Source organism: Lucilia sericata, unplaced genomic scaffold, assembly GCF_015586225.1.
Source record: "Lucilia sericata isolate MDLA Ls3-8-SP2 unplaced genomic scaffold, ASM1558622v1 Contig000521F_arrow, whole genome shotgun sequence".
NCBI lineage: Eukaryota > Metazoa > Arthropoda > Insecta > Diptera > Calliphoridae > Lucilia > Lucilia sericata.
The window spans coordinates 200675-220976 of record NW_023994533.1 but is presented as its reverse complement, the minus strand read 5'-3'; the positions used below and the strand labels follow the sequence as shown (position 1 = coordinate 220976).

Genomic DNA, 20302 nt, shown 5'->3' with positions numbered 1-20302 from the left:
ATCTTCAATGCAGTTATGTTTTCTTTAGAAGATCTTTGATACAATGAAGTTTTCTTTCGAAAATTTTAAATGTAGTCAAATTTTCTATCGAAAATCTTCAATGCAGTGAAGTTTTCTTTAGAAAATCGTCAATGCAATACATTTTCCTTTATAATGATTTCAATGCAGTGATCTTTTATTAGAAACTCTGTAATGCATTGAAGTTTTCTGTCGAAAATCTTCAATGCAGTGTAGTTATCTTTCTATAATCTTGAATACGGAAGAAAGTTTCACTTTTCTTCCGAAAATCTTCAATGCAGTGAAGTTTTCTTTAAAAATTCGTCAATGCATTACAGTTTTCTTTATAATGGTTTCAATACAGTGAAGTTTTATTAGAAACTCTGTAATGCATTGAAGTTTTCTGCTGAAAATCTTCAATGCAGTATAGCTTTCCTTCGAAAATCCTTAATGCAGTGAAGTTTTCTTTAAAAAATCTTCAATGCAATGAAGCTTTCTTTAGAAAATATTCAATGCAATGAAGTTTTCTTCCGAAAATCTTCAATGCAGTGAAGTTTTCTTTAGAAAATCTTCAATGCAATACATTTTTCTTTATAATGATTTCAATGCACTGAAGTATTATTAGAAACTCTGTAATGCATTGAGGTTTTCTGCCGAAAATCTTCAATGCAGTGTAGTTTTCTTTCGAAAATCCTTTATGCAGTGAAGTTTTCTTTAGAAAATCTTCAATGCAATCAAGCTTTCTTTAAAAAATCTTCAATGCTGTTAAAATTTCTTTAAAAAATCATCAATGCAGGGAAGTTTTATTAGAAACTCTGTAATGCATTGAAGTTTTTTTCTTAAAATCTTCAATGCTGAATTCTTTCAAAAATCTTCAATGCAATGAAGTTTTCTTTATAAAATATTCAATGCAGTGACGTTTTCTTAAGAAAATCTTCAATGCAGTGACGTTTTCTTAAGAAAATCTTCAATGCAGTGTAGCTTTTATTTGAAAATCTTCAATGCTGTGCAGTTTTCTTTAGAAAAAAATCAATTCAGTTATAATTCTCAATGCTACAATGCAGTAGAGGTTTCTTTACGAAATTTTAAATGTCTTAAAGTTTTCTTTAGAAAATCTTTAATGCAGACAAGTTTTCTCTAGAAAATCTTCAAAGCAGTTAAGTCTTTATCAGAAAACCTTCAATGCACTTAAGTTTATATCAAGAAACCTTCAATGCATTGAAGGTTTCCTTCAGAAAACCTTCAATGCGGTAAAGTTTTATTTAGAAAACCTTCAATGCAATTAATTTTTCTTTAAAAAATCTTCAATACAGTTAAGTTTTCTTCAGAAAACCTTCAATGCAGTTAAGTTTTATTCAGAAAACCTTCAATGCACTTAAGTTTTCGTCAAGAAACCTTCAATGCAATTAATTTTTCTTTTAAAAATCTTCAATGCAATGAAGTTTTCTTCAGAAATTTCTTTTAAAATTTTCTATGGGGAAAATCTTTAGCTTAATACATATTAAGATCTCTAACTTGTTGTGGAAAGTCCAATCTTGAAATGCAACCTGAAGTCCTCACAGATGTTATAAAACAATTATTGCTCTCGTTTTTTTATTCAGTTTTTGTTTTTTTCTTTATAAAACATTAAAATGTTTCTTTAATTTCTATGAATTTATATAGAAAAAAAGAAAACAATAAATAATACTTCATCAATATTCATAAAAGAAAACAACAACATGAAAAAAAATCTCATCTATAAATATAAGAAAATAAAAGAAATCATGGCAGCTCAACAACAAACCAATTCCATTCATTCATTCAATTATTCATTCATCCATTCGTTGAACCATTTATCGATCAAACGATCGATCGTGTTTTCGTCTTTTCCTCACAATTGATCGATTCATAACTCTTTTGTATTGTTCTGACTGTTTCTGTCTTTATACACCACGTTCATTCACATCACATCGCTGCACTTGAGTTGAAGAAGTTAAAGACTTGACTTTACAACTCATTGATTCGTTCACCTGTTGTGGTTCATGTGTCCAATTGTATCCTCATCATTTTTATTCTTTTTTTTTTTCTCAGTTTCTTTTTGGCTTAAAATGCTACTTAAGCAGCAATTATTGTTACTTTGTAAAGCTATTGTTACACTTTTTGTTGTTGTTGCTGCTTTGATTCTTATTGTTTGAAAAAAGAGGGAGAAAAAAATAAAAGATCAATATAGCAAAATTGATGTTACTGACAGACGTTCGATGCTGCTGCTGATGATGACGATCATATTTATTTTCATAAGGATGTTTAATTGTTCATTTAACAAAAGAATAAATAATGTTTAAATGTATTATTGTGGGTTTTTTATTATTGTTCCTTGTTTTTCTGTTGCTGTTGCATTGTTCATCTTTTATCATTTACACCGCTCCAATTAGGCTGTCAAAATTGCATTTCTTGAATTCAAATCTCAAACACTCAATTCGTTTTCATTTTTCTCCCTTTTTTTAAAGGAACAAATATACCATTGATATGTGTATCAGTTGATCAAAAATTTCAGAAACCGCTTTTGTATATTTATGCGTTTAAATTGTTTTGCTTTCTAAAGTGCCGTGCATGGTTTTAGTTTTGGTTTTATTTAAAACAAAATGCAAGTCATTTTTCCTTTTATTATGGGAATTTTGTTTTCCCAAATATGAATGAAATTGCTTTTGTTATGGGAACAATATTTATTTACCATTTAAGTAGATTTATTTATTAATTAATGGAAATATAATTTTTTATGCTACTTTAACAATATAAAAAACACAATTCTATTTCATAAAGGAAATCTTTAATGCGATGAAGTTTGCTAAATATTCAATGCTAAGAAGTTTATTAAAGTCTATTTTCAATAACGTTAAGTTTTCTTCAATGCGGAAAAGCTTGCTTTAGAAAGTTTCCAATGATGTGACATTATCTCTAGAAAATCTTCAATTTTTTAGATAATCTTAAATGCAATGAAGTTATCTAAGTAAAATCATCAATGCGATGATATTTATTAAAGATAATCATCAATGTGATAAAGTTTTCTAAAGTAAGTCTTCAATGCGATAAAGTTTTCTATAGAAAACATTCAATGCGATAACATTTTCTAAAGAATGTCTTCAATGCCTTAAAGTTACCTAAAGAAATTTTTCAAAAAATGTTCAATGCGATGAATTTTTTTCAAAGTGTTTTTCAATACCTGAAGTTTCATAAAAAATATCTTCAATGCTATGAAGTTCTCTATAGATAATCTTCAATGCGATGAAGTTTTCTATAGAAAAACTTCAATGCGATTACATTTTCTAAAGAATGTCTTCAATGCCTTAAAGTTACTTAAAGAAAATTTTCAAAATATTTTCAATGCGATGATGTTTTCTATAGAAAATCTTCAATGCGATGAAGTTTTCTATAGAAAATCTTCAATGTGATAACATTTTCATAGGAATGTCTTCAATGCCTTAAAGTTACCTAAAGAAAATTTTCAATGCGATGAAGTTTTTTATATAAAATGTTTAATGTGACGAAGTTTTTTAAAGAAATTCATCAATGCGAGGAAATGTCTTTAATATGATGAAGTTTCCTGATTAAAAATTTCTATGTGATTAAGTTGTTTATAGAATGTGCTGACGATTGCTTTAAAAATATCTTCAATAAAATGAGTTCTCCGTAGAATTTGTTCAATGCGTTAAAATAACCTAAAGAAAATGTTCAATGCCATGCAGTTTTCCATAGAAAATCTTTAATGCAACGAAGTTTATAAAATTATAACTTCAATGCAATGAAGTTTATTAAAGAATAACTTCAATGCAACGAAGTTTTGTGTAGGAAATCTTCAATGCGATGAAGTTTTTGATATAATATCATCAATGCGATAAAGTTTTGTATAGAAAATCTTCAATGCGTCAAAGTCTTCTAACGAATATCTTCAATGCGATGAAGTTTTGTACATACATATATTAAATCTTCAATGCGTCAAAGTCTTCTATAGAATGTCTTCAATGAGATGAAGTTTTTTTTAAATATTTTCAATACGATGAAGTTTTCTATAAAATGTCTTTAATGGGTTAGAATTACATAAAGAAAATATTCAATGACATGTAGTTTTCCATAGAATATCTTTAATGCAAAGAAGTTTCTTGAATAACATATTCAATTCAATGAAGTTTTTATATAATATCATTAGTGAGATAAAGTTTTGTATAGGAAATCCTCATTATGTTAGAATTTTCCAACGAATGTCTTCAATATGATGAAGTTTCCTTAAGAAAAAACTTCTATACGATAAAGTTTTCTTTAGAATGTCATCAATGAAAATTTCTTTAATACGATGATGTTTTCTACATAATGCATGTAGTTTTCTATAGAAAATCTTGAAGTTTTTTAAAGAATATCTTCAATACGATGAAGTTTTGTAAAACTTCAATACGTTTAAGTTTTGATATAATAACACCAATGCGATAAAGGTTTGAATAGGAAATCTTCAATGCGTCAAAGTCTTCTATAGAATGACTTCAATGAGATAAAGTTTTTTAAAAAATATCTTTCATACGATGAAGTTTTCTACAGAATGTCTTCAATGCTTTGAAATTGCATAAAGAAAATGTTCAATGCCATATAGTTTTCTACAGAAAATCTTCAATGCAATGAAGATTCTTAATGAATATCTTCAATGCGATGATGTCTTGTGTAGGAAATCTTCAATGCGTTGAAGTTTTGTAAAAAAAAAATTCAATGCGATAAAGTTTTTTATATAATATCATCAATGTGATGAAGAAAAACTTCAATGCAATGAAGTGTTGTAAAGCAAATCTTCAATACGTTGAAGTTTTCATATAATAACACCAATGCTATAAATTTTTGTATAGGAAATATTCAATCCGTAAATGTCTTCAATGAGATGAAGTTTTTTTAAAAAATATCTTCAATACGATGAATTTTTCTACAGAATGTTTTCAATGCGTTAAAATTACATAAAGGAAATGTTCAGTGCCCTTTAGTTTTCTACAGAAAAACTCCAATGCAATTAGGTTTCATGAAGATTATCTTCAATGCGATGAAGTCTTGTGTAGAAAATCTTTAATGCGTTGAAGTTTTCTAAAGAAAATCTTCAATGCGATATAGTTGTTTATATAATATCATCAATGTGATGAAGAAAAACTTCAATGCAATGAAGTTTTGTAAAGCAAATCTTCAATACGTTGAAGTTTTTATATAATAACACCAATGCTATCAATTTTTGTATAGGAAATATTCAATCCGTCAATGTCTTCAATGAGATGAAGTTATCTTCAATACGATGAATTTTTCTACAGAATGTTTTCAATGTGTTAAAATTACATAAAGAAAATGTTCAATGACATTTAGTTTTCCACAGAAAATCTTCAATGCAATGAAGTTTCTTAAAGAATAACTTCAATGCGATGATGTCTTGTATTGAAAATCTTCATTGCATTGAAGTTTTCTAAAGAAAGTCTTTAATGCGATGAAGTTTTCTAAAGAAAATCTTCAATGCTATGAAGTTTTCTAAACAAACTCTTCAATGCTATGAAGGTTTTTATATATCAATGCGATGAAGTTTTTAATAAAATATAAATAAAGTTGTGTATAGAAATCGCCAATGCGTCAAAGTCTTCTAACGGATGTGTCCCATACGATAAAGTATCCTAAAGAAACACATTTATGTGATTAAGTTTTCTATATTATGTCTTCAGTGAGATGATGATTTTCAAAAACTATCATCAGTACGATGAAGCTTTCTGCAGAATGTCTTCAATACGTTAAAATTACTCAAAGAAAATGTTCAATGCAATGTAGTTTTCCATAGAAAATCTTTAATGCAATGAAGTTTTCTAAAGAAAACATTCAATGCAATGAAGTTTCTTAAAAAATATTTTCAATGCAGTGAAATTTTCTAAAGAATATCTTCTAAAACGATGACATTTTCTATATAATATCTTTAACGGAATGAGATTTCATTAATAATTTTTCCTTTACAGTGAGGTCTTTTGAAGAATATTTTCAATGTGATGAAATTTGCTAATAATAATCATTAATGCTATCTAGAATGCTCCAGTTTTTAGAACTCTGTCTCGGACAAAGACGATCGTCAGCGTTCATAAGTAACTTTTATGGGATCCTTTTACTGGTTTTTAATTATACTTACTCTTTTTGTTTTTCATATTTTCAACCAATAACAATTAAAAAATTTCAATCATGATTTTTTTTTATATAAAATTTTTTTCTTTTTATTTGAATTTTTTTTTTTTAATTTAGTTTTAATTTTTTGTAGTTTTTCTTGTTCTTTAAAATTATTATCATTTTTCGTTTTTAATTATAAAATAAAAAAAAATTTATTTTCTTTTCATTTTTTGTTTGTTTTATAAATAAATAATAAAAAAAAATTATACAAAGTATTACAAAGAAAATTTCAGAGTGTTGAAAAGTGTGAGAGAGAAACTTAAAGTATTTACTTAAAATTACAATACAGCAAGGGAAATTATATATAGAAAAAGGTATAGAAAATTATACACAATTAGGGAAATACCGGGTCAAGGGTTTAAAAACAAATTTACATTATTTTATGAGATTTAGAAAGAGAGTGAGAGAGAGTGGAAAGAGTGTAAACAAATATGGCTACAGTTGATCTTAACTTCAATTTGTTTTTTTAAATTAAAACTTATTTAGTTAATTTTTTTTTGTTTTTGTTTAAATTAGGAGATACACAAAATAAAATACATTTATAAAACATAAAAAATTATTATAATTAAAAATTAAGAGTTATTTTACTTAGTTTTTAAACACTATGATTTAGTTTTTTTTTTTTTTTAATAATAATAATAATAGAATCCTTAAATGTAAGGATGTATTCGCTAAACAAACAAAATAATATTTGATTTATAAGAAATAATTAGTTAAATTATTATTTAGTTAAAAGAAAAAAAAATAAAATTTCGTTTTGTTTTGTTGTTTTATATAAATACATACATAGAAAAAAATGTTTAGAAATTTGCGAGTTATACTACTAAAGTTATAAAATTATAATTAATTTATTATAATTTATAATTTTCTGTTTAACATTTACATAAATTTTATGTTCATTTTTTAGTTGCTATACACACAATTAAGAGTATCATTAGGAAGTAAGAGAAGTTTAAAAGTTATATAAGTGAGTATATTGCTGTGTATGTATGTATGAAAGGAAATGAGAGAGAGCGAGAGAGGGAGCGAAAAAAACAAAATGGCACTATGAGAAATTTGTTTAATAGAACAACGTACTAGCGTTTGGTTTAGGTTATGATTGTTTTGCTTTTATTTGAAGTATGAAAAAGAGGCTAAGTTGGGGGCGTGACCAGTAACTAGACCTATTTTTGACAGCCTAGCTGTCAAAATGGTTAGTTTAGGTTTTATTGTTTTATTTTTTACAATTTCAATTTCTTTAAATATTTATATTTATTTAGTGACTACTTAGTTAGGTTTTAAATTTTTTTTTGTTTGTTTATAGCTAAAATTTCGCAACTCTATTTAGTTTAAGTTATAATTTTTGTTTTGTTTTTCCTTTTGTTTAAAATCTAGTATTTACACTTACAAAGAAAAAAATTCAATAATTCAGTCCACTTAGATTGCGTTTGTTTTCTGTTTAAAATTACATTATTTTATAAACAAATAAAAAATAATTATTATAAACAAAAAAATAATAAAAATAGAAATAATAAAATAATTAAAACTTATTAAAGCGTTACAAAAAGAGAGAAAATGAGAGAGAGAGAGAGAGAGGGGGAGGGCTGGAAAACTCGGCCCTTGCATTTAGCAGCTGCTCTTCACAAATGCTCTTTTTCACTCTCTTAGACATGTAATAAGCCATCTGCTTAACTTGGCCGCCTGGCTGGCTGGTTGACTGTTTGACTGACGACTGACTTGGCATGTAGGATGTTTGATGAACACTCACGCTTAAATATCACGACATTTTATTGTTGAGAAACTGTGTTACAAAATGTTCAACTAAAACTCTTGTCTTGCAAGTCTCCCGCTCTTTGTTATAACCTAAGAGTGGTAGAGACGTTTGCGTATCTCTTAAGTATAAGATTTGTTAGTTGTTTTGTTTTAGTTTATATTGTTGTATTTGGCTTCAGTTTCATTTGATTTTTGTTGCTATAGTTGTAGTAATTTAAACCGTTTGTGGCTGGTGTTGGCCAGTTTTTTAGTTGTCCTTACCGACAGCCACAGCCCACCACGGTCATGTCCTGATAGTTCTTGAGCACTACGGTACTATGATCGTTGAGATAGAGCATCGATATGCCCTCCAGCTGTGTGGGCACACAGCAGGCCTTTGGCACCTTTCCTGGATTGATACTATTGACTAAGGTTTGCACCACCGCATGATTGGTGGAATTCAAATGTTCCGCTATGGGAAACGGACAACGACCATGACAGTAGAAGGCATCATAGCCCGGCGGCGCCACAATCCAATCACTCCAGCCCACATCGGCGAAATCCACATACAACGAGTGACGTCTGCAGATCTCTTCGTTGTTTTTGCGCCGATGCGTTCTCCGGTGATGGCCACCCGCCCGTTTCGAGCGTGTGCTGACATCCCGTATGGAACGCGACTTGTGTCGGCCGTCATCGGTATAGGTGAACAGCAGGGGTTGTTTGCGCTGCCAGTGTTCATGCTCTTCGTCCGCACTGCGGCGTAAACGCACATGATGATGGGGCGCTGGTTTGAGGGAGCGTGATGTCCTCACCTCAATGATGAGACCGAAATTCTTATTCGGTGAAGCCAGCCACCGATCAACAGCAGGTTGTACGTCCAAACTCACCGTATCCGTGCTATTTAGACGTATCGTCTTATTGTCCAACAACAAATAGCTCGGCTCACGTTTACCTCTCACGCCCAAGCGTATAATGTCGTAGACGAGCACTTGATAGCGTGTACGATTCGCCAGGCGGGGATTTAAGGTGGCATGACTAATGGCGTCACGTGTTAATTGCAATTCGGCCGCTTTAAGCTTTTCCTCGGCGGGTATGCTCTTTATATCGAAATATAAACGAAACCGATGATGGTGCGGAAACCGATCGTCGATTTTACTATCTGTAATGAGAGAAAAGAAAAGAAAAAATAAATTGATTAGTTACGGTTATTTAAAGATAATATAAATTATTTTCAGTTTTAAGATTTAAGATTTTGTTTAGCGCCACAAAGGCTAATCCGCTTAAAGGTGGCCTCTTTCCAAAACGAGCTACTTAAAAATGTCAGGCTCAGCTTTATTTAAAGAACACACCTATTAATGATCGTTCGCTCGTTTGTTTGAAAACCAACAAAGAAAATTTCTATTGTTTGGCTGTTTAAACCTTTCTCTTGTACAATTTATAGCTGGCGCCTAACTACAAAAGCCAATTTGTTTAGAAAGAAGCAACACCCATAAATTTACACATGTAGAAAGAATTTTTGTTTCGTTACTGCAAAAAATAAATATTTTTCCAAACACTTGTTCTAAACTCAACTAAAAATCATAATTTGTGTTATTTTAACTTGAACCTTTTTCGGTCTAAACGGCAGCAGTTAAATAAATTTTAAATCTGTTTACTAAAAGCAATCCTAGCATCTAACAGGTACTTTGTTTCTCATGTGTGTTTATTAAAATTCCCTTTAATATTTTATTTATTATTAATATTTAGAAAATATTTTTCCTTCCTTTCCTTCTTTACACTTTATTTTTCCCGAGAATTCTTGGGAATTATGTAAAGTAGTCGTCAAGTGGAAAGAATTTTCAAGGTCATTGCTGGAATAACATTAGCATTTAGGTAGGAGAACTCATTTAAGACCTGTTATAATGAGTTCTCTCCTTCTTTTTCTCGTGTGTTTGCCAATATATGATCATATATGATTGTCTGTCCGTTTATCTGTATTTATTACCGCCTTGTCATTGCTATTGTTGTTTTTGTTTAATTGTGAAAATCTTATGGAAATCCCTGGCATTGTTCTTAATGAGTTTTTATATCTTCTTAACTCGGGTGCCGGTATACGTGTGTGTTTTTATTAGTGTCTTATAAACGGCTTAAGTGTCTGACTGTCTGTCCGATTTAGTCTGTTTGTCGCTAGTTATTGTTGTTGTATGCCGGTAATAAAAATTTGCATACAAGTCTAGTGTTTGGGAAATTTTACGTGAAATATTCGTTGTAGTGAATTGATTTTGCTTGGGAATTTTCTAAAATTTTCTTTGATTCTTTTTGTATGATGAAATTGTGGAAATTTTTATTTCCAGTCAATTGCTGTAAATTAAGTCAAATATGAAGAATTTATTGAAAACTAGAATTGAATTAGAACTGAACTAGAACTGAACTAGAACTGAACTAGAACTGAACTAGAACTGAACTAGAACTGAACTAGAACTGAACTAGAACTGAACTAGAACTGAACTAGAACTGAACTAGAACTGAACTAGAATTGAACTAGAACTGAACTAGAACTGAACTAGCTAGAACTAGAACTGAACTAGAACTGAACTAGAACTGAACTAGAACTGAACTAGAACTGAACTAGAACTGAACTAGAACTGAACTAGAACTGAACTAGAACTGAACTAGAACTGAACTAGAACTGAACTAGAACTGAACTAGAACTGAACTAGAACTGAACTAGAACTGAACTAGAACTGAACTAGAACTGAACTAGAACTGAACTAGAACTGAACTAGAACTAGACTGAACTAGAACTGAACTAGAACTGAACTAGACTGAACTAGAACTGAACTAGAACTAGAACTGAACTAGAACTGAACTAGAAACTGAACTAGAACTGAACTAGAACTGAACTAGAACTGAACTAGAACTGAACTAGAACTGAAACTAGAACTGAACTAGAAACTGAACTAGAACTGAACTAGAACTGAACTAGAACTGAACTAGAACTGAACTAGAACTGAACTAGAACTGAACTAGAACTGAACTAGAACTGAACTAACTGAAACTAGAACTGAACTAGAACTGAACTAGAACTGAACTAGAAACTGAACTAGAAACTGAACTAAGAACTGACTAGAACTGAACTAGAACTGAACTAGAACTGAACTAGAACTGAACTAGAACTGAAACTAGAACTGAACTATAGAACTGAACTAGAACTGAACTAGAACTGAACTAGAACTGAACTAGAAACGGAACTAGAACTGAACTAGAAAGGAACTAGAACTGAACTAGAACTGAAACTAGAACTGAACGAAACTGAATCTAGAAACTTGAAACTAGAACTGAAACTAGAACTGAAACTAGAACGGAACTAGAACTGAACTAGAACTGAAACTAGAAACTGAACTAGAACTGGAACTAGAACTGAACTAGAACTGAACTAGAACTGAACTAGAAACTGAACTAGAACTGAACTAGAACTGAACTTAGAACTGAACTAGAACTGAACTAGAACTGAACGAGAACTGAACTAGAACTGAACTAGAACTGAAATAGAACTGAACTAGAACTGAACTAGAACTGACTAGAACTGAACTAGAACTGAACTAGAACTGAACTAGAACTGAACTAGAACTAGAACTGAATAACTGACTAGAACTAACTAGAACTGAACTAGAACTGAACTAGAACTGAACTAGAACTGAACTGAACTGAACTAGAACTGAACTAGAACTGAACTAGAACTGAACTAGAACTGAACTAGACTGAACTAGAACTGAACTAGAACGGAAACTAGAACTGAACTAGAACTGAACGAGGAACTGAACTAGAACTGAACTAGAACTGAACTAGAACTGACTAGAACTGAACTAGAACTGAACTAGAACTGAACTAGAACTGAACTAGAACTGAACTAGAACTGAACTAGAACTGAACTAGAACTGAACTAGAACTGAACTAGAACTGAACTAGAACTGAACTAGAACTGGAACTGAACTAAGAACTGAACTAGAACTGAACTAGAACTGAACTAGAATTGAACTAGAACTGATCTAGAACAGAACTAAAACTGAACTATAACTGAACAAAATATTTAAAATATCGTTAAAAAACTCCATAATAATAAAATGATATTGATTTTTTAAAAGATTTTATCGGACCTGTTGGGCACTCCCTTAGCTAGGGCCTCAGGTGTGAATAGAACCCACGGCCTCTGGTCTACCAGGCAAGAACACTAACCACTCAAAAGTTATAAAGAGAGAATTTGTAGCAAGCATTTAGCTTAGCCATTTGAAAAAATGATTAATCTAAGGGCTTTTTAATGAATCGGAATATTAATTATGCTATTTTTTAAATTAGCATCATTATCTATTCAAAAACAAGAATTCAATGTTAATTTTAATTCAAATCTAGGAAAACTAATGTGAATTGAATTTTGTACAGCCATATAAATAAATACTTAATTAAAAAGAAACTATTTATCTCACTTACCTTGATGTGTAAAACTTCTCACTGTGTTGGCGGATTTTGTTAGCAATCCAGGTTTTGGTATATTTACAGAATTCAATTCATGACCCATTATCTGGGCATACAATTGTTTCATTGCCTCGGGTATGATAATCTTGGAACGATCAATTTTTGGCGGCCTCTTCATATTGAATAGCGATAATAAACTATTCTCAATTTCGACTAGAGTTGAGGGATCGGGTTTTACCTTTTCGGCTATAATCTCTTGATTGCTAAAGGTGCGTGGACCCTCATCGGGTATTACAGCATCCACTTGGGGCTGTTGTGATTCCACACTAATGGCACCATCATCATTTTGAGAAATGGAAACATCTAAATCCATGGTGGAGGAGGAAGTGGATGATTTAACTTCTTCGTTAAGATGTGTGGATGTGGTTTGAGATGTTGTTTTTGTTGTGCTGCTAGATGCTGCTGATGTTAAATTATCACTAAATGTTGTTTGTTGCTGTAGTTGCGTATGATGATGTTGTTGTTGAGAGGCAGGTTGTGATTTATGTTGTTGTTGATGATGGTGTTTATGATGATGTTGCTGATGATGATGTTTCGAGGAGGAATTTTCATTATTTAATTTTGTATCCTCTTCTGTATGAATTTGTTGTTTATGTTGTGTGGTTTTTTGGTTTTGTTGTTGTTCTATTTCACTTTCTTTTAAAGCCATTTTGTTAAGATTTTTATTTGATTTCTTATTTTGTTTTAAATTTTTATGATCTTTTTCAATCACTTCGTTTTCTAAATCGTTTATTTGTTCGATTTCTTCAATATTTTTGATTTCAATTATAATGTTTTTATTTGTATCAATTTGATTATTATTATTTTGCACTTGTTCTTCACTTTTTGTTATTTGTTTTTTATCACTATCACTTTTATGAGGTTTATACACAATTGTTTTATCTACGTTTTCCTGTTCCGTATTGATGAAAACGTTGGGAAAATCCACTAGTTTTGTTAATGCAGTTGTTGACGACGGTTTTTGTGAAATCGCCGTCGTTTTTGTTGTAGTTGTGTGATTAAAATCCTTATTAATTGGTTGTATTGCTGTGATAAATCTCGATGATATATTATTATCCTCGGTGCTAGCAACTTGAACGATCGTTTGAAAAGTCGCCAGCACTGCGAGGAGTAGAAGCCATGCGCGCATGGTCGCTTGCAACTCTAAAACGATACAAAAACATGAACACACAGCGTTGTTAGTCAAAGGGTTAACACACAAGAACTAAAACTAAATTTGTAAAAGTAAATCCAACAAACTTAAGACTGAATGTAGAAATAAATGTCTGTTTGCGAGACGACTAAAGATACACAAGGCATCTACCATACACACTCACCCACCGAAACTAACTCACTCAAGAGTAATAAAATCTCACTCATAATATGCCTCTCGCTTACTCTTTAGACGAGTAAACGAGAGAGCCAGATTAATTGTTTAGAGAGTTATGTAGGTTGTCAACAGGTAATATATCTTTAAGATACAACAGTTCCCGCAACACATAACAAGAAAACAATCTAGAAATTTAAGAAGTTTTTTGACTCAGTTTTCAAAACTACTCATTTGTTTGCTCTCTTTTACTCAATGCTTTTCTCTCATATTCTCTTTTTACTTCTCTTTGCTCTCATCAATTTTGTACTCTCTCTCTACCAGATTCTCCCTTACGAACACACTCTCTCTCACTCTCCCTGAAGACGTACGTTCATTCGTTAGAATTTTTGGAAAACCCCGTGACATTTTTCAATCATATTCCACCGCTATCCCTTCGTACAACAACAATTCAACCATTTTTATGTTCTCCTGTAAAAAGGGCCATATATGTAACTCAAAAGACACACACTCGGAAATGTACCTGCTCTAATGCAGTTTTTCGAGTGTGTGTTTTATGGCCCCTGGTTGCACTTGCGCATTAAAACTCTCCGCTGCACTAAACAACTTTAATTTAAAATATAGTATGTATTTGTATGCGGGTGCATGTGTGTGTGTGAGCAGTAGGATTAATAAAATTTCAGGTACTTTCTCATTTCTACACACGCACCTTCTATAAATACACATCCAACGGATGGTTGGTACCATATAAAAATATATGTACTTTATACTATTTATTAAATCTCTAATATATCTTCCTTTTAGCGCTCTTACTTCTGCTTGGATTCTCACATATCACAGGGGTTTAATGTTTAGATTTAATATTTAAGTTCTTGTTTTAACATTTCCAGGTACTTTTGTATTAAAAAATAAAACATTCGTTCGTTCAAATTGATTATAAAAATCCGTGAGAGATTTTTATTAAACACTTTAGTACATTAAGCCTCCTTAATAAATAGTATGAAACAAAAGGTGTTGTTAAAGTTTTTTTCTATTGTTCAATTCCATTGAACTGAGAATACGATTTTTTTAACGGAAGGGAACGTGTTACACATTTTCAAAGGATTTTTTATTTTATTCTTATAGTAAAATGCTAAAATTTAGAGACGGAAATAAAATTGAAGTGTGGAAAAGATGGGGAATTGGAATATCATTATATTCAAAGTCACTCTTAAAGTGCGTTCCACAAAAATATTAAAAAATAAATTTGAATCAATTCTGTTCTAGTTCAGTTCAGTTCTAGTTCAGTTCTAGTTCAGTTCTAGTTCAGTTCTAGTTCAGTTCTAGTTCAGTTCTAGTTCAGTTCTAGTTCAGTTCTAGTTCAGTTCTAGTTCAGTTCTAGTTCAGTTCTAGTTCAGTTCTAGTTCAGTTCTAGTTCAGTTCTAGTTCAGTTCTAGTTCAGTTCTAGTTCAGTTCTAGTTCAGTTCTAGTTCAGTTCTAGTTCAGTTCTAGTTCAGTTCTAGTTCAGTTCTAGTTCAGTTCTAGTTCAGTTCTAGTTCAGTTTAGTTCAGTTCTAGTTCAGTTCTAGTTCAGTTCTAGTTCAGTTCTAGTTCAGTTCTAGTTCAGTTCTAGTTCAGTTCTAGTTCAGTTCTAGTTCAGTTCTAGTTCAGTTCTAGTTCAGTTCTAGTTCAGTTCTAGTTCAGTTCTAGTTCAGTTCTAGTTCAGTTCTAGTTCAGTTCTAGTTCAGTTCTAGTTCAGTTCTAGTTCAGTTCGTTCTAGTTCAGTTCTAGTTCAGTTCTAGTTCAGTTCTAGTTCAGTTCTAGTTCAGTTCTAGTTCAGTTCTAGTTCAGTTCTAGTTCAGTTCTAGTTCAGTTCTAGTTCAGTTCTAGTTCAGTTCTAGTTCAGTTCTAGTTCAGTTCTAGTTCTAGTTCAGTTCTAGTTCAGTTCTAGTTCAGTTCTAGTTCAGTTCTAGTTCAGTTCTAGTTCAGTTCTAGTTCAGTTCTAGTTCAGTTCTAGTTCAGTTCTAGTTCAGTTCTAGTTCAGTTCTAGTTCAGTTCAAGTTCAGTTCTAGTTCAGTTCTAGTTCAGTTCTAGTTCAGTTCTAATTCAGTTCTAGTTCAATTCTGGTTCAGTTCTAGTTCAGTTCTAGTTCAGTTCTAGTTCAGTTCTAGTTCAGTTCTAGTTCAGTTCTAGTTCACTTCTAGTTCACTTCTAATTCAGTTCTAGTTCGGTTGTAGATCATTTCTAGTTTAGTTCTAGTTAAGTGGAATAAATGTTGTTCCTAATGCGTCAATAACATTATTATTTTGTTTGTTTTTTGCTGTAGTGCCTTGAACTCACATTAACACTTTAAAATTATTTAAAATCTGAAGAATAAAATTTTACGCAATTTTTTTTTCAATTTTGTATTGTTTGGAAAAAGGTTAAACATGTAATCTTTTGACTTGTATATAAACAGATACAATTTATTATTTACAACAAAAAATAGCAACAATAATAAAAACAACAGGCTAAAACTGATTTAAAATCACACAACAAATAAAATAAAGAAATGAAGATTTTGCTCTAAATTATATAATGATGATCAACGTATAGAGTTTTTATTATTATTTTTTTATTATTTATTGCTTTTTCGTTTGTTGTGTATTTTTTGAAAATTTATTATGAAATCTTTTATTATCAATTTCTTGTTTCATTTTTTGTTTTGTGTTTATATTTTTATTGTTTCACTTTTTTTCTTGTATACAATTTAATAATTCTATTATTGATTGTTATGACTTTTTCTAAGAATATTATTGAGTCTTTCTTAAGATTTCAACAAATTATAACATAAAAATATTATGAAAATACTAGAGTTTAAAAAAAGAAGAAAAACAAAAGATTAAACTCTTATATGAAGTGAAGTGTGAGAGTTCCTACTTGCTGACTCTTTTTATTGAATATTTTTCCAATTGTTTTCATTTCAAATGATCGCGGATTTATGTGTTCTTGTTTTTTTCTTCTCAATTTTCCATTTTTTCTTGTAGTTGTTTCTTAACTTGGTCAATTGTTGTTCTTTTTTTTGTTGTCACTAGAAGAAATTACCGTTGTAATGACAACAACACAATTATGGTTCCATTATTTGTGTAACAATGTTGTTGTAGCTGAACTCTAATCATCTCTCCCAAACATACACACGTTCCTAAAGTACAAAGCAAAATATAGCAACAACTACTACAACAATAAGAAAAACAACTGTTAAAACTAATAATTCACGTGTGAAAATAAATACTGAATTTTGTCACATTTACTGGTTTAACAACAACAATTGGTGTTGCTGCTGTTGTAGTTATCTATTGCTAACGATGTTTGCTGTAAGTAGATACATAAGTGAGAAAGTGTACGAGAATGTGTGAACTGGACTAAGTACCAAGTTTGTTTATTTGGTTGTCTGGGTTTAGATCGGTATCAAGAGAAATTTGGCAAAAGATAAACTGGAATATGACTGAACTGAACTAGAACTGAACTATAACTGAACTATAACTGAACTAGAACTCGACTAGAACTGAACTAGAACTGAACTAGAACTGAACTAGAACTGAACTAGAACTGAACTAGAACTGAACTAGAACTGAACTAGAACTGAACTAGAACTGAACTAGAACTGAACTAGAAACTGAACTAGAACTGAACTAGAACTGAACTAGAACTGAACTAGAACTGAACTAGAACTGAACTAGAACTGAACTAGAACTGAACTAGAACTGAACTAGAACTGAACTAGAACTGAACTAGAACTGAACTAGAACTGAACTAGAACTGAACTAGAACTGAACTAGAACTGAACTAGAACTGAACTAGAACTGAACTAGAACTGAACTAGAACTGAACTAGAACTGAACTAGAACTGAACTAGAACTGAACTAGAACTGAACTAGAACTGAACTAGAACTGAACTAGAACTGAACTAGAACTGAACTAGAACTGAACTAGAACTGAACTAGAACTGAACTAGAACTGAACTAGAACTGAACTAGAACTGAACTAGAACTGAACTAGAACTGAACTAGAACTGAACTAGAACTGAACTAGAACTGAACTAGAACTGAACTAGAACTGAACTAGAACTGAACTAGAACTGAACTAGAACTGAACTAGAACTGAACTAGAACTGAACTAGAACTGAACTAGAACTGAACTAGAACTGAACTAGAACTGAACTAGAACTGAACTAGAACTGAACTAGAACTGAACTAGAACTGAACTAGAACTGAACTAGAACTGAACTAGAACTGAACTAGAACTGGACTAGAACTGAACTGAACAGAACTGAACTAGAAGTGAACAAGATCCGAATTAGAACCGAACTAGAAGTGTATTGAAACTCGGTTACTTAACTTAAATGTTCTCGTATGATGATTTTGCTTTTGCTACTAAATTACTTAATAGCAACAATACTTGCCAATTTTTTTTTCTTACATTTTAAAAATTTTCTTTTTAATACTTATAACAGTTTGTATACTTTTTAGTTATTTTTTTTTCTTTATTATTTGGCCACTGAAATTTGTTTACCTTAAAAACACCATCTCAACCATACAAAGTTTTAAATAACGAAAATTTTCTACGATTTAAGTTTAAACAAATTGATTGTTTTGTATTTCGCGTATTTAAATTTTCAGGAAAAAAAATTAAGGAAAATTGTTTATAAATCTGTATTTAATAAACAAATGATTTCTGTTTAAGTACACAAAACATTTATTAAAAAATATACATACATATATAAGAAAAAAACAACAAATTCCGCATATACACGAAAATTAAGTACTCAATTCAAGGTGCTTTTAAATGCGCCAATTTGGTGGGAGATTTTTTTAATTATAAAATTTCGTATAATTTAAGTAGACAGCAATTTGAAAGAATTTATTTTTTTAATTAGTTATGCTAAAAAAATAAATTTCTTAGACACACCCCTTAGGGTGTTTAACATTTACTGTTTTGATTTAAAGATACAAATCAGTGGGAAATTTGTGTCTAGATTAGAGTAAATCAAAATTATGGAATTTCCCAAAACTATGAATACAGAGCTGTCAGTTATCACGTTTTTGCAAGATGTACGTATTTTATTGGCTACAATTTTGATGACCTACTTTTCTTGTTTGTTGGGTGATAAATGATTTTTGCTTTGGCGGGATTTTCCCTTGAATTTAACAATGATAACTGGAGACAACGCGAGCTAGAGAGATTTTATAAAGTTATAAATAAATTGTACCTGATTTAAGACTCACACACGTAATTTGTAAAATTTTATTAGAGTGTAGTAGAAAAATAAATATTATTAGAGGTGGCAACTGTTAAATAGTAAGTAATTCATATTTAAAGGGGAAATTCCAGATAAAAATTTGTAATGAAATTGTTTACTAAATAACAAATGTGAGAAGGTAAAAACAACCTGGCGGGACGTCAGTGGTAGAATTGAACTGAACTAGAGCTGAACTATAACTAAACTAAGACTGAAGGATATCTGAACTAGAACGGATTTAGAACTGAAGTAGAACGGAAGTAGAACTGAACTAGAACTGAACTAGAACTGAAGTAGAACTGAAGTAGAACTGAAGTAGAACTGAACTAGAACTGAACTAGAACTGAACTAGAACTGAACTAGAACTGAATTGAACTAGAACTGAACTAGAACTGAACTAGAACGGAACTAGAAATGGACTAGAACTTAACTAGAACTGAACAAGAACTGAACTAGAACTGAACTAGAACTGAACTAGAACGAACTAGAACTGAACTAGAACTGAACTAGAACTGAACTAGAACTGAAACTAGAACTGAAACTAGAACTGAACTAGAACTGAACAGAACTGACTACTAGAACTGAACTATAACTGGAACTAGAACTGACTAGAACTTGATTACTACTGAACTGAACTAGAAACTAGAACTGAACTAGAACTGAACTCGAACTGAACTAGAACTGAAGCTAAAACTGAACCTAAACTGAACTAGAACATGAACTAGAAGTGACTAGAACTGGAACTAGAACTGAACTAGAACTGAACTAGAAACTGAACTAGAAAACTGAAACTAGAACTAACTAGAACTGGCATAACTGAACTAGAACTGAAACTAGAACTGAACTAGAACTGAACTAGAACTGAACTAGAACTGGAACTAGAACTGAACTAGAACTGAACTAGACTGAACTAGAACTGAACTAGAACTGAACTAGAACTGAACTAGAAACTAGAACTGAATAGAACTGAGCCTAGGAACTGAACTAGAACTGAACTAGAACTGAACTAGAACTGAACTAGAACTGAACTAGAACTGAACTAGAACTGAACTAGAACTGAACTAGAACTGAACTAGAACTGAACTAGAACTGAACTAGAACTGAACTAGAACTGAACTAGAACTGAACTAGAATGAACTGAACTGAACTAGAACTGAACTAGAACTGAACTAGAACTGAACTAGAACTGAACTAGAACTGAACTAGAACTGAACTAGAACGAAACTAGAACTGAACTAGAACTGAAACTAGAACTGAACTAGAACTGAACTAGAACTGAACTAGAACTGAACTAGAACTGAA

General features: G+C 31.0%; 1 protein-coding gene across 3 annotated transcripts in view; it reads right to left on the bottom strand.

Moving 5' to 3' along the window:
• Window positions 1-6803: 6803 nt before the first annotated feature.
• Window positions 6804-20302, bottom strand: part of LOC119605806 (protein decapentaplegic) — a 144312-nt gene continuing 130813 nt past the window's right edge. For all 3 annotated transcript variants that reach the window (XM_037959119.1, XM_037959121.1, XM_037959120.1), the window contains 2 exons: window positions 12394-13581; window positions 6804-9085 (listed from right to left, as the gene is read on the bottom strand). In XM_037959119.1, coding sequence (XP_037815047.1) covers window positions 8205-9085; window positions 12394-13567 — 2055 coding nt within the window. In that variant the 5' untranslated portion in view covers window positions 13568-13581 and the 3' untranslated portion in view covers window positions 6804-8204. The remainder of the gene's footprint in view (window positions 9086-12393; window positions 13582-20302) is intronic.